This window comes from Miscanthus floridulus, chromosome 15 (genome assembly GCF_019320115.1).
Source record: "Miscanthus floridulus cultivar M001 chromosome 15, ASM1932011v1, whole genome shotgun sequence".
Lineage (NCBI taxonomy): Eukaryota > Viridiplantae > Streptophyta > Magnoliopsida > Poales > Poaceae > Miscanthus > Miscanthus floridulus.
In genome coordinates this window covers 78,685,563-78,698,866 of record NC_089594.1, presented here as the reverse complement: position 1 = coordinate 78,698,866, position 13,304 = coordinate 78,685,563, and the positions used below count along the sequence as shown (strand labels likewise).

General features: G+C 43.0%; 1 protein-coding gene across 2 annotated transcripts; it reads right to left on the bottom strand.

Moving 5' to 3' along the window:
- Positions 1-260: 260 nt before the first annotated feature.
- LOC136508998 (putative disease resistance protein RGA3) lies at positions 261-9,466 on the bottom strand. 2 transcript variants are annotated; one of them, XM_066503789.1, is made up of 6 exons: positions 9,266-9,466; positions 7,439-7,548; positions 6,187-7,286; positions 1,003-1,449; positions 739-924; positions 261-633 (listed from the first exon to the last, which is right to left on the bottom strand). In XM_066503789.1, exons 3-4 carry the CDS (start codon positions 7,264-7,266, stop codon positions 1,249-1,251), a joined length of 1,281 nt encoding a protein of 426 aa, XP_066359886.1. In that variant the 5' UTR covers positions 7,267-7,286; positions 7,439-7,548; positions 9,266-9,466; the 3' UTR covers positions 261-633; positions 739-924; positions 1,003-1,248. The 2 variants fall into 2 exon arrangements, with proteins under 2 accessions (XP_066359886.1, XP_066359885.1); XM_066503788.1 differs by lacking the exon at positions 7,439-7,548 and having other exon boundaries at positions 6,187-7,283.
- Between the last annotated feature and the right edge of the window lie 3,838 nt (positions 9,467-13,304).

Sequence of the window (13,304 nt, the reverse complement as noted above, 5' to 3'; positions counted from 1 at the left end):
TAGTTACAAATATAGGAGATGATAATAAACATACTTATACCAGACTTCAACAGGGAAAAGGTGATCGCAAGCACTGTGTTTTTCTTTTGTTCTAAGAGAATTGATTGTTAACAATTGTAGATGTCCTCGCGTCGGATGGGCAGGCTGTAGCCACACTTTGCCATGAGATTAGAGGAGAGGACACATATAGTGATGCCACGAGATTAGAGAGGAAAACTCCATAATCGCCATTACATTGAGGAGGCTGAGTAAGATCGACCAACAATAATGATTGGGATGCCTGATTTCATTATCATCAATCAGGTCATAATACAATGTTCTTACTTCATGTCTGCTTTCATCACCACACATTCGGTCCATTACAAGATCCACGACTTCAGGCCCATTACTTGTGCAAATATATATAGGTCCATTACTTCAAAAAATATATATGGAGTGTACAAATATACATGGTCAAGACTACAAGAGTGCAGGAGACGGTATCCGTAACCATGATTTGGCAGTATGTCGACAATCTAGATGTGAACAGAGTATGTGTACTGCGTGCTGGAGACGAGCTTCTACCAAGCAGATCTCAGTCCCACTTGCCAGTGCAAGCTAACATCATGTGTCTGCCATAAGGATCCTAGATGCCTGCATACATTAGTTACACGGTCATTGCATAATGACACTTGAAAATACATAATAATTTGAGAGAAAAAATATAATTACAAATATAAGAGATGATAATACACATACTTTGGCCAGACTTGAACAGGGAAAAGGTGAACACAAGCACTGTGTTTTTCTTTTGTTCCAAGACAATTGATTGTTAACAATTGTAGATGTCCTCTCGTCGGACGCGCAGGCTGTAGCAACACTTTGTTTAATCACCATATAATTTGATGCCCTGCTGTTCTATGTGTGGTCCAATGAAAGCTTTTCCTGCAACGAATCAGAGTACAAGCAATAATTAATAAATATGAAAACTCACTTCCGGCCTAGTGAAAGAATGCAATTTACCTGAACACACGCGCCATCTTGGTCTGCATCTCAATCTTCAAGGCAGACAATGTTGCGCCTTCCAATGTGGCTGATCCCATTCGGAACATCCAGTTTGGTAGCTGGCGACCAACGTATCCCTCGTCCAAAGTAAGATTCGCTAGGCAGGTTGGAGGGCAGAGCTTTTCTAAGACTTCCTCGGTCACACTCTGTTGTTGCTGCTGCTTTGCCTCAGCACCACCTATCCCTATAATATGTCCACTTGCACTATAGTCCATCCAAATACAGCTGTCTCAGTTTAGGAAACGGTGCAGATGTACTAGCAGTGGAACCTCCGGCTGCCATGGAGGATGACGCTTGGAATTGGGGCCCAATACGCTTGATGGCTGGCGCATCTATGATGGTAAGCACTTCTAAACTTGGGAGGCAGCACAGACCATCAGGGAGCTGGGTGCAGCAAGGCAGGTTCTGCAGCCATAAATATCTCAGGCTCTTAAACTCTACTGATGCTGGAGCACACATCCAGTTCGGTAGCTGGTGACCAACGTATCCCCCACTCAGCGCGTGTTTAGTTGCGCGAAGTTTGGATTTTGGGCTACTGTAGCACTTTTCGTTTTTATTTGGCAATTAGTGTTCAATCATGGACTAATTAGGCTCAAAACGTTCGTCTCGTAATTTTCAACCAAACTATGCAATTAGTTTTTTTTTTCGTCTACATTTAATGCTCCATACACGTATCGTAAGATTCGATGTGATAGGTACTGTAGCACTTTTTTGGGAATTTAGATGGGAACTAAACACACGCTCAAAGTAAAATTCTCCAGGCAGGTTGGAGGGCAGAACTTTTCAAGGACCTCCTCAATTACACTTTATTGCTTGTGCTGCTGCCCAGCCTCACGACCACCTGTCCGTATAGTATGTCCACTTGCACTATAGTACAACTATAAATTCTCTATGCAGGTTGGAGGGCAGAGCTTTTCCAAGACCTCCTCGGTCCCACTCTGTTGTTGCTGCTGCTCTGCCTCAGCACCACCTGTCCCTATAGTATGTCCACTCGCACTATAGTTCAACTCTAGATACCCAAGGTGGCGCTTGCTGCTAATCATGGCCTCTTCAACCATCCGGCTGTCTTGCACCTTCTCTAGGCCATATAGTGAAAGCTTTCTAAGCTGAGAAAGAGGTGCCAGCTCTTGCAAACTGCACTAGCTACTTCCACTAGCATCCATGTCCATTTATACTAGGAACCCATAAAGTAACCTTAGATTTGTTAACACACCAAAACCCTTGGGCACTGCACCGATATTTGAACTACTGGTGTCAAGAGATCTTAGATGCACAAGTTTAATGATTTTGCTAGGAAGGTGGCCCAATTTCTTACAGCCAAGTAGATAAATGTAAAGTAGAAACTTCATCTTGTGGATGTCATCTAGTAGTCTAGATATATCAGTATCCTCTAGGTGAAGGTATCTTAAGTGCTTCAGCTTTGATAGAGGGAACCAAGGTATCTGAGTTAGCATACCATGTGTACAGTACCCACAGGCTAGAGAAACTACTCAGCGAATCACCACGAAGATGAAAGTTTACTCTAGAATTTATAATTAATGTCCTAAGTGACTCTCGCCTTTGCAAAATGCCCCAATCCAGTACTGATATGGTCTGTTCTATGGAGAGGCGACCGACATGCATACCAGTAGCAGCATGTTCTCTGCCAACCACCACCACTAGTGATTCTTCTCTTGCCATATATTCAGCAAAGGTGCGGACCACATCGTGCATGGTGCACCGGTATCCAGTGAGAGAATATTCTTCTATAGGTTCTATAAGGTTCCTCTTTATTAACTCTCGGTAGTACTCAATTGCCATCTCTTCGAACCCATACTCATGTGAAATAATACTACTACCATCCAAAGGTTGGATAAATCCTTCACTAATCCACATTTGAGTTACTACATTTCCAATGATTTCTTCACCTTTAGGAAATAGTGAGCAATACAGAAAGCATTGCTTTATCTGGGGAGACAAGTCCTCATAGCTCAAGTATAGTTGGTTGTCGAGTTTTGGAGGCGGTCCGGTCAGTGACCAAGCTGGCTTGTTCAAAACAGATTTCCACTCATGCTCAGTTGCTCACTTGGGTATCTTGTGCTCAAGAGACCTCCAATCACTTTAATTGCAAGTGGCAAGCCATCACAATTTTCAAGAATTTCCATCCCAATAGTTTTCAGTTGATCAATTTCATCTCCCTGCCAACATTTAATTTAAAGCTTCTTAATTATTTCTAACAACTATCAGGTTGCTTATGTACTTCTCTAAGCAAATCAGCTTCTTCTGTAAAACAATGAAGCGTAGGTTGGCCAACCTATTGGAAGTGTACCATCCTTTTATTCGAAAATAAGCACAAGACTATGCTTGGAAAGGGCCGATTTGAAATGGAATCTGCATGAATGAGCGTAAAATCCCATAAGACTAATATATGGAATCCGTGCATTGCAATTGGGCTTTAAATGTTCTCATTCGGGAAACAGGACTATAAGTTTTGTAGTGGCTTTCCTTGCAAAAAAAAAAGTTTTCTTGTGGCTACAGGAATCGGACTTTAAACAGTCTCTTTGCGTTTTTAATTTGTTGTGTGGCAGCTACGTGGTATTATTAGCTATACGACGACAAGGATAGTCGAAAGTCGAAATCTGGGCATTTAAAATATCTACTAGGACGCACTTGATGCATTAAAATATACATTTATATGCAAACTTAGTTGTAAATTTTGGACTACTTTACATTATGGTTTGTAATGACATAGGTGGATAATTTAGACAAACGTTATATTTAGGGGTTACTTATTGACAAAATCCAAATATAGAGATATGTTAAGCCTTAGCTCCCAATTGAAGGGAGCATGGACCCGATCCTTAGCTCCTTCCCGGCACTGCCCCATGGGCGCGGCACTGTCAACCGCTCCTCCGAAAGGGTCACGCATTGGGCGTGACGCAAGAAGCCAAACTCCTCCGTTATCCTCGGGGGCTCCAGGGCTTCCGGGCTCGCGTGTCAGCCCCCCAAGCTGGTTGTCTTCGCCACCAAGAAGCCTCTAGAAGGCGAACCTGGTGAAGACCGGTCCAAGCTAATACAGCCTGACATTCAGCGTGTCAGAACAGAGTAGCCGGACAATGCCCAGGGCTTCTTCAGCTCCACGACATCGCCACGGTCCACATGACGCCACGGCAAGACCCTCCTAGACTCCGGCGCATGTAGACCATAGGCCAAACACTCACAAACAGTCATGTACCCGACCTACTTGATATGTAAGGGGAGGTCGGATCCTAAGACGAGAGAGGACGATTCCAGAACACAATTTCAGACGATCCAGAGATGGATCGTTGGACTCCTCAGCAAACCAGTTCGTGCTCTGCACCAAGAGCAAATCCACCTAGAGAGGGGCACCGAGAGCTCCTTCCCCTTCCTCCGATTGTCTTCCTTCTCTTCGGCGAGGGGGAAGGCTCCACCGATGGCGAGGCTTCCCTAGGATCAGCACCGAGCGATCCCCTACAAATCTCTCTCTCTTACACTCTGTTGTAACCCCCAGATTTTGGGTGCTCTTGAGTATAAGGATCATCAGTTGCTGGACATAGGGACCCGAGAGCCCAAACCAAGATAAACCATTGCGTCCCCTCTATTGATTCTCGTGTTCTTGAGTCCACCCAAGACACAGGAGACATGTACTCTGACACTAATACAAACAACAATGCTTGCCGCGGTTCTGATCCCGTGACAGCTAGCGCTCTAGGTAGGGGAGCACATCAAGTGTGATTCCTGCTCTATAGTGGCCGGAGCCACCCGCCTCGTTGCCGGAGCAAGCGGCGCCACCGCAGATGGTGGCGTCCGCTTCCCCGGCGAGTTCTCCATCACGGCTAGCACCTTCGCTCCGGGCCAGGTCCTCAACTTCGGGAGCTTGGCCTACGTCGCCGACCGCTATAGCGAGCTCCGCCCGCTCAAGTGTAATTTGACCCTGGTTCTTCTATATGACCAGGACACTTAGATTGGCCAACATATTAAAAGTGTGACATATTGTAAAGATTTGTGGTAGGGCACTCTTCAATGGTGGTCTTTGCTAAGGGACACTGCTCACTGTTGTCTTGGCTACAAAGTACTTTTCAATGCTGTTAATTGGTTCTTAGACAATGTAGCTATTAAAATAATATTTCTAAGGACTACTTTGGAGAGAGAAGTTAAAAGTGACCAAAATGCACCTGACTATTATAATACAAACCTTTAATAGTTATCCAAAAATTCATAATTGCATATAAAGTTGGATGAAGACGAACTTTATATCAAAATTGTAGTGCTTAGTGAGATCTATAATTTTGTTGTTAACAAGTTTTGGATTGAAAATTATTTATAGTATGAAATCAAATTCCCAAATATTAAATTCAAAGTTAGAATATCTTAAGTCATTTAGAATGCTTAATATTCTTTTTATTATTTTATATTTTTAAATTTGAAATTTAACATTTTAAAACGTCTGTTCCAATGTTCGAAGTAATTTGAAATTCCTAAATTTTGGATTTCAAAATTTAAGAAGAGACTCTATATTACTTCAGATAAAAAATTATCATCTACAAAGTTTAGATCCTACTGATAACTACAAATTTTGTATATACCATGTCAATATCTGAGATCATTTATATTTATAGATTTTGTCAAAATTTGATAATTTCAAAGGAAGTTTTGGCAACCTAAATAGTTTGAAACAAAGAATTTGTCAATTACAAAGCTATAGATATTATTGAGCTCTGCAATTTTGATTATATTTAAAGTTTATGTTCATACGACTTCATATGCAAAAGTTATGATTTTTTTAGATAACTATCAATTGTTGCACTATAATAGTCAGGGGTATTTTGGTCACTATTAACTTCTACTATAATTGATGTTACATTTCAAATACCATCAAATTTCAAATAGCTAGATTTCATACGGAGCTAGCCATGCACTAAATCTTTCATTGGAGTGAATAATAGCTAACTTGATCCTAGTGTTTTGTTGTTACATTTGATTATTTCTTGTAGATCATAGTTTTACTAGTCTCCTTTTGCTACTCTCATAAGCTGGTGTTCCTAGTACGAATGCTTAGATTTAACTGAACTCCGGTCCATATGCTTTCTATCAAAATCAAGTATATATCCTAGTTGTATAAAGTATGGATAGACAACTAACCTGATCAGGCTGCAGCTGCTTCTTGAGCAAGGTCCAAGCATCATCATTCTCTAGAGGCTTGACACGGTGTTGGTGCAAGGGGGCTTGCATCTGTTGGAGTAGGTGTGCAGATCTTGTGGTGACAAGGACCCTGTTTCCAGGTTGTTTCTTGCTAGCATTTCTGACTGGGACACTAAGCACGTCTTTCCACACTTTCTGGCTCCACACGTCATCCATCACCAGCAGAAACCTTCCACTGGACAGGGTGTGGAATAGGGTCTCCGTCAGAGTGTTTTTGTCCTTCTCAGCACCATGGTCGCCTCCAGCATGCTTGATTGCTGTCCTCAGTAGCTCAACCTCATCAAAGTGTTGAGTGATGCTTAGCCATATCGTCTTGGTCCTGAAGTGCTCTTGGATGCTTGTATCATTGAAGATCTTCTGAGCAAGAGTAGTCTTTCCCATGCCACCAACACCGATGATAGACACGACTTTGATGTTGTGATTATTATCATCATCTGTGGTTAGCACCTGGACGAGCTCCCTTGTATCCCTCTCTATCTGTTCCCCAACTATGGCTGACTCGTCGACCTGTGAACTTGTCCTATAGCTGGATAACTCAGCAGCAGTTAGCTTCCTTGGCTCCAGGTTGGAACCGAGGCCAATATTGAACTTGTACTTGTCTGCCTCCTTGTGGATGCTTTCCAGCCGCTGGTTCAGCTCCTTGATGCGGCTGCCTATCTTGTGTGCGAACACAGGATTCCGCAGGCAGAAGAGAAATGGCTGGAAACAGCCGGGCGACTTACGCTCCACATTGCCACCGCCTCTAGACTCCCTCCGCTTGTCAGCCTCGAGCTGGCACAGGTCGAGGATGTCAGTGGCATCATACATGGCGTTCTTGAGCTTTGTCGACCATCTTTGCACGCTCGTGTCAGTGATGCACCTCCTCTCGGCATTAGCGAGGAAGGCTTTGAGGCCTTCCATGTTGTCCTCCAGCTTGGTGATCTCGCTGGAGACGCCAAGCAGCACGGACACCTCTTCTTGTGCCATGTCCGCGATAAGCTTCTTCATGTAGGGTGCTAAAGCATCCAGGGCGGCCGCCATGGCTCAAGCCTATCTACCTGCTAGTAGTAGATCATACATATATAAGCACAGATTTGCATCGATTATCCCTAAAGAGCACATAACATGGTATAAAAATTAACTATATAATGCTACGTACTCGGTCGTGCATGGAATGGAGGTGGACAAAACTTGGGCGAAGGAAAGTGCTCACCACAACTTCTTATTGCAGGGCTCTTTGCGGAATGAAAGTGTGGAAAAGAGAATGCGTGAACGGATGATCCAAGTCTAGCAGGAAGCGATTCTCCATGTATAGGAGTAGAGCTGGGAGGAGTACCAAGTTGACTGAGACAGGTCCTTTGTATATTTCTCGTTCATCGATGTAATATAACAACGCCGTTAAAAGATTTGGAATCACATGCATGCCCGCTTAATTAAGTCTTCACTAATCTATTCACAAAAGAAAAAAAAATTCAGTAATCTACGTAGGCCGAGCGCCGGAACTACCACAAAGTAATGAAGCTGGCCTGCTGGGGTCACATGCACGGAGGGAGTACATACATAGGCTGGCATGTTTTGTTCGAATCCATTCCTTGTGGATGGCGCCACCAACTTGCCACCATGCATGCATAAATACTACATACGAACAGTGTTGCTCCGGCTGAAAGCAGAGGACCTGTATGTATATATATAGGTGCAGAGGATATGGTGTTGCCGCAGAGATTGAAAAGGCAGAGGACAACCCCGCCATGATATGTTGTTTCGGCCTTGTAAAGTCGAGCAATAATGATCCAGTTGATGATTTAATTTAATATTTTATTAACGATAGGTCTCCAGCAAAGGCTATAGTACCAGATGTTTAAAATATAAATTCTTACAATAACAAAACAAAAAAAATATCAATTAATTTGGTAGATTGCAATCACGATCATCAATAATAGTCGTGCGATCTATTCTATTTTCAAAATATTTACCCATTGTTTCCAATAAGAAAAACATAAACTAATATCCTAAATTTGCATCTAAGTACACACCTCTACCATTTATATACCAAGATGAAATAGGGGTAAAACGGTCTTTTTCCACTGATAGCTGATGGTGTTAGAGGTCAAATATAACGGCAGTGCTATATAGGGAAAAAAAAATGAACCCAATACTATATTGAGAAAATTTTATCTTTCGTTGCTAAATAAAGAAAGCTGCTCATGAAGCTGAAACCAAAATGATAATTTCGCTAGTGAAGCTGAGCTGTGCCAAACAGAGCCCTAGTTTGAGAAGTTAAATTTTTCTTATGTTTGACCAAATGTATAGAAATTCACACCAAATTCTTTCGGGAGCCGAGAACTGCTTTCTCTGCGTTCCTGGAGGGCAGACGTGGGGCCGACTCCCTGTTCACATTGTTAGCCTAGGAACTTTGGAAGGAGCGCAATGAATGGTGCTTTCCATGGATCTTCAACCTCGGTCCAGCATCTACTCGCAACCATTCGGCACACTGCGGGTCAATGGATCGAAACTGGGGCTACCAATTTAGATCGTTTAATTAGCGAGTAATAGTGTAGTCATTTCTTGTTTTGGTAGGGTGGGACGAGCCTTCACTATAATCCTTTACCCCCTAGTGCGCCTTTCATGGGGCGCATCGTTGTATCACAACAAACTTTCTCCTAATGCAGCGATACACAAATGTTTTGCATATTCGAGAAAAAAAAGGGGAGATTAAATAGTGGACACACGCACACCGACACCGGCCGGAGTGCAGCTCGAATCTGTAGTTTATCTCGTTTGCTTTCTGAGAAAGAATCAGCTGATCAGAAAGGAGGGCGTGCGAATAAAGAGGAAGGCAAATTAATAAAGGAAGAAATGCTGACTTGTGTACGTAGGCACTATACACTACGCAGGCATACATGCATATAGAGGACGAGTTGTGACTTTGAGAATATTTACAGCGAGATGGATAGAGCTCAGCATCATCATTGATTGAGCAAAGAAATATAGATAGACAGACGGATCGGAGCAGATCCAACGAAGATGTATGTACACGCACCTTGCTACTCTCTGTAGATCTCAGTTGTATACCACCACCAGGTTGTAGTCTCCTCTCCTCTCCCTCTGGTACATGGAAATAAAAGGATTATTGGATGGCCGGGCTGCCCTCGGTGAAGCCGAAGCAGCTTTGTGGTGAATGTTGAGAGTCTGATGAGGAGGACAGGGGTTGTCTGTATAGTTCGTGATGGTGGTACCTAGCGCGCTAGCTAGCAGCCATTGCGTGTGTGAACTGTGAACCCGGGGGCTCGCATAGATATATATAGATCTCGACCGCCGCTGGTGGACGATAGCAGATAGCTAGACCGGGGCGGCCAATGGAGAAATTAATAAATGACGCTGGTGGAGGTACGTGAAACGACTGTGTGGACGATAGCAGACGCCCAGTGCAGAACACGTCACGGACAGGAGTGCCGCGTGTGGTGTGCAGGGTCGCGGATGTGCCCGGCCGGCCGGCGACTCGCTGCCTCGTGGCTCGCGCAGCGGCGCAGAAGGAAAGGAAGTCCAGCACCGGTATCAAAAGAAAGGAAGCGGAGAAGTCGTGTTGCGTGATCACCGGTGTCGCCGTCGATACATCTGGCGTATTTGGGCAGTACTGTATGCATACCTGGGGAGGGGCCCATCGGCATTCCGGGCCTGGGGGCCGGGCCTAGTCTTCATCAGTATATAACTGTTCGTGTTTAACGTCTTAGACAAGCTTTATTTTGCTGACCAACGGTGCCAAATTGTTTGTTTGTATATGTTTTTTTTCTCTCTTTTCTTGATTCCAATGCATATATATTTGTTTGTATGTCTTTTCTCATTTCTTGGTTCCGATGTATGCCAGGTCATCAGTCAGCGATCCAGTTGGAAAGTAGTAGTAACAGGGGAAATTAAATGGGTGTGCAACCGAGCAAGAGCCAAGAGGTACGTGAGGCGAGCGACGCGCGACCAAGTTCTACGCTGGCACATAAATTTCCAGGACCAGCAAAATGAGGGCCAACTCTCTAGTGGGGGCCAAGCTGGTGTACTCCAATTTTACTTTTACACACATCCTGATCCTATATTTCAATGGCTGAACAAAAATCGATTTTTTCAGATGAGTGTTCAATATTGTAGCCGTCGTTGTTTTGTTATGGTGACATGTTGTATTTTTTGCTATGTTATAGCCACTAGTATAGAAAAGGTTTCTATTAGCAGCACTTTTTCGATTTTCACTGGCATTTCCTGGAACCACCTATGTGAAAGGTCAGTGAAAATGGAGACGGTCCACTAGCATCAGTTTGAGAACCACCTGTGTAAATCCATTTACACTGACGGTAGTCTTAAGACAACCGTTTGTGTAAATGGATGTACATTGGTAGCAAGCCTATGTCGCTTAAGCTAACCGCCTGTGTAAACATTCTTACACAAGCGGTTTATGTAACAGAACTGCTTATATTAACTAATTTTCAGAGGCAGGTTTGTAACATAAACTGCGAGTACAAATTTTTTGAAGAATTCAAATGCTCCCCGCCATATTACTATTCACTACTACAAAAAAACTTTTACAAGGCGTTTCCAAAATAGGTTCCGAGGCGGTTGGGCCGGTTGCCCGCCTTGGTTAATCATGGCACAGCAGCCGGCCCAGCAACCGCCTCGGTTAATGCTTAACCGAGGCGGACAATGTAACCAAACCGCCTCGGTTAATGCCTATTAACCGAGTCGGTTGGTTCAAAGCAACCGCCTATTAACCGAGGTGGTTGCCTTAGGTGGACTGTAGCACCCAGTTTTAAGAAAAAAAACCAGATACACACCATATGAGAGCCCAAGAAGTCAAATCTCACATATAGCTACAAATAAAGGTAATATCAATAGACAATGCTTAATATATAACATACTTAGTATAAAGGATATAACCTTAGACAGCAAACAGCGGAAAGACAACTCCGATCTTCGGGTGAAGACTCCAATTCCATAGGGACAACTGACTGGTTGATCAAAAGCCTAATTCCTCCAAACTCTAGCAATTTGGTACCCATCCAGGATTTTTCCAAAGATTTAAAAAGTAAAGCAAGCGTAAGTACATGTCGTACTCAATAAATATAACATGGGGTTCATAAGGCTCAAAACGCTGACACTGGTTTAACTACAATTAGCTTTTAATGAGTCATCTTTTAGCAATTGAGTGGCAACAAGTTTATTAACAAGCCCATATAAATACATGATCAGGTAAACATGAATAATGAATAGCATAAACAATAATCATTAGTGAGCATCTTCATCATCAATATCATCAGTGTTCATCATCTATTTCGTAAGGGTCCAAGGCCGCTCGTGACCATGAGCATGGCTGATATACCAGTTTTACACTCTGCAGAGGTTGTATACTATCACTGTGAGTCGTGATTTACCCTTTCGCCTGAGGCAGACAACCTCTTGACCCACTATCAAGGAAGGTCGATAGGGTTCACTATAAAGCCTTTCAAAGGTTCGTCTAACAAGTTAGGGCCGCTAAGGTTTCCCCATCAATAAGCATAAACCCCCCTCCAAGGAGTGACTAACAAAATACCAAGAAACCAAAGTGCACCCTCTTGGTAGGCCGAGATCATACCTATCGGAGCCCCTCTTGCGCCATAAAGGTAACCACTAACAAGCTAGAAAAGATCCTCATAGTGAGCTAAACCAGAGCCATGTAGTCCTCACAGCTGTATTGTAAGTCCCGGATGTTCACTTACAGATAAGTCCTTAGGGAGAGGAATCTAGAGCACCATAAAAACAGCCTAATATCTAGCCCCTTGTTCCATGTTGCTAAAACGCATCTTTTACTGTTTATTGCATATACCATTAGTCAAGTTATAAGATCATGGCTTTAGTTTGAGCACTAGCATCATATTACCCAATGCAATACCCCAAAGGTATTAAGGTACAAGTACAAAAGACTAGGAAATCCTTAGTGGTAATCAAGGTAGACATATGCAGCATGAATTAAATGATTAATGGTGTATAGGACAACAAGGATGATCCCATGCTATACTTGCCTTAAACTCAGATCTTCTTCTAGTGAATTGTAACCTCCAAAAGACTTCTTTTGGATCACCAACTTCTTTTATATCACCAACGCAAAGCTCACCGACTGGACATGATCATAAAGCACCACACAAGCATCCATGCAATCATACACGAAGCACACAATAGATCTAAATTAGAATAGTACACCAAATATAAAATCAAGATGAAAAGTTTGTAAAATGAATCTACGTCTCGCTACAAACACACAGACGCGAAAAGCACTCTAATCGGAGCTATAACGAAAAAGTTTTGAATTAAACAAGATTTCCTTTAATAAAATAATAGATTAAATCTAACCTCGCATTTCAAAAGTTGAAAATATATTTAACAGTAGGATGAACATGTAGATTACTCAATTACGAATCTAACACAACTTGAATGGATCAAAACGGAGTTAAAACGAAGATTTTATGGCCTAAATAAGACTAGTGGTAAAATTGTAAATAGATGAAAGGGTATTTTGGATCTAACCGAAGAAACTATGTTTTCAAAAGAAGAAAATGTATTCTGAATCTAACAGAGGGATTTTACGCTTTTTAAAAGAGAAAATGTATTCTAAATCTACTAGAAAGAAACTACGTTTTTGGAATAGGAAAACATATTCTAGAAGTGCGCCATGGACTGCGGGTTATATTACGTGAAACTGTAGGGGCTCTTTTGCAAATAACCCTGGCGAAGGGGTACGGGTGATCTTGGACTATTGGATTAAATCAGGACGGCTTAGATTAGAAAAGAGGGGGAGAGAGTCACCGATCGGAGAAGAAAACCGACGCGGCGGAGCTCCATTACTGGCGGCGAAAAGTTCCCCGGAGCGCTTCGTTTGGGCCCTAGAGGCCACGGTTTGACGAGCTAAGAGCATAGGGAATAAGAGGAGAAGACGACGAACTCACCTAGGGCCTTCTTGTGGTTGACGGTGGGTCTACGACGTCGGGCAGCGCGGCGGCGACGATGACGGCTAGAGGAGGAGAAAAATCTAATTTACTACATGAGGATTTCCCAAACTAGGAGCT

Excerpts from the sequence above, each read along its gene's own strand:
- LOC136508998 (XM_066503789.1), bottom strand. The coding sequence starts at position 7,266 with ATGGCGGCCGCCCTGGATGCTTTAGCACCCTACATGAAGAAGCTTATC. Across the intron at positions 1,450-6,186 it reads AGCAGCTGCAGCCTGATCAG|AACCTGCCTTGCTGCACCCA; the intron begins GTTAGTTGTCTA and ends TTATGGCTGCAG.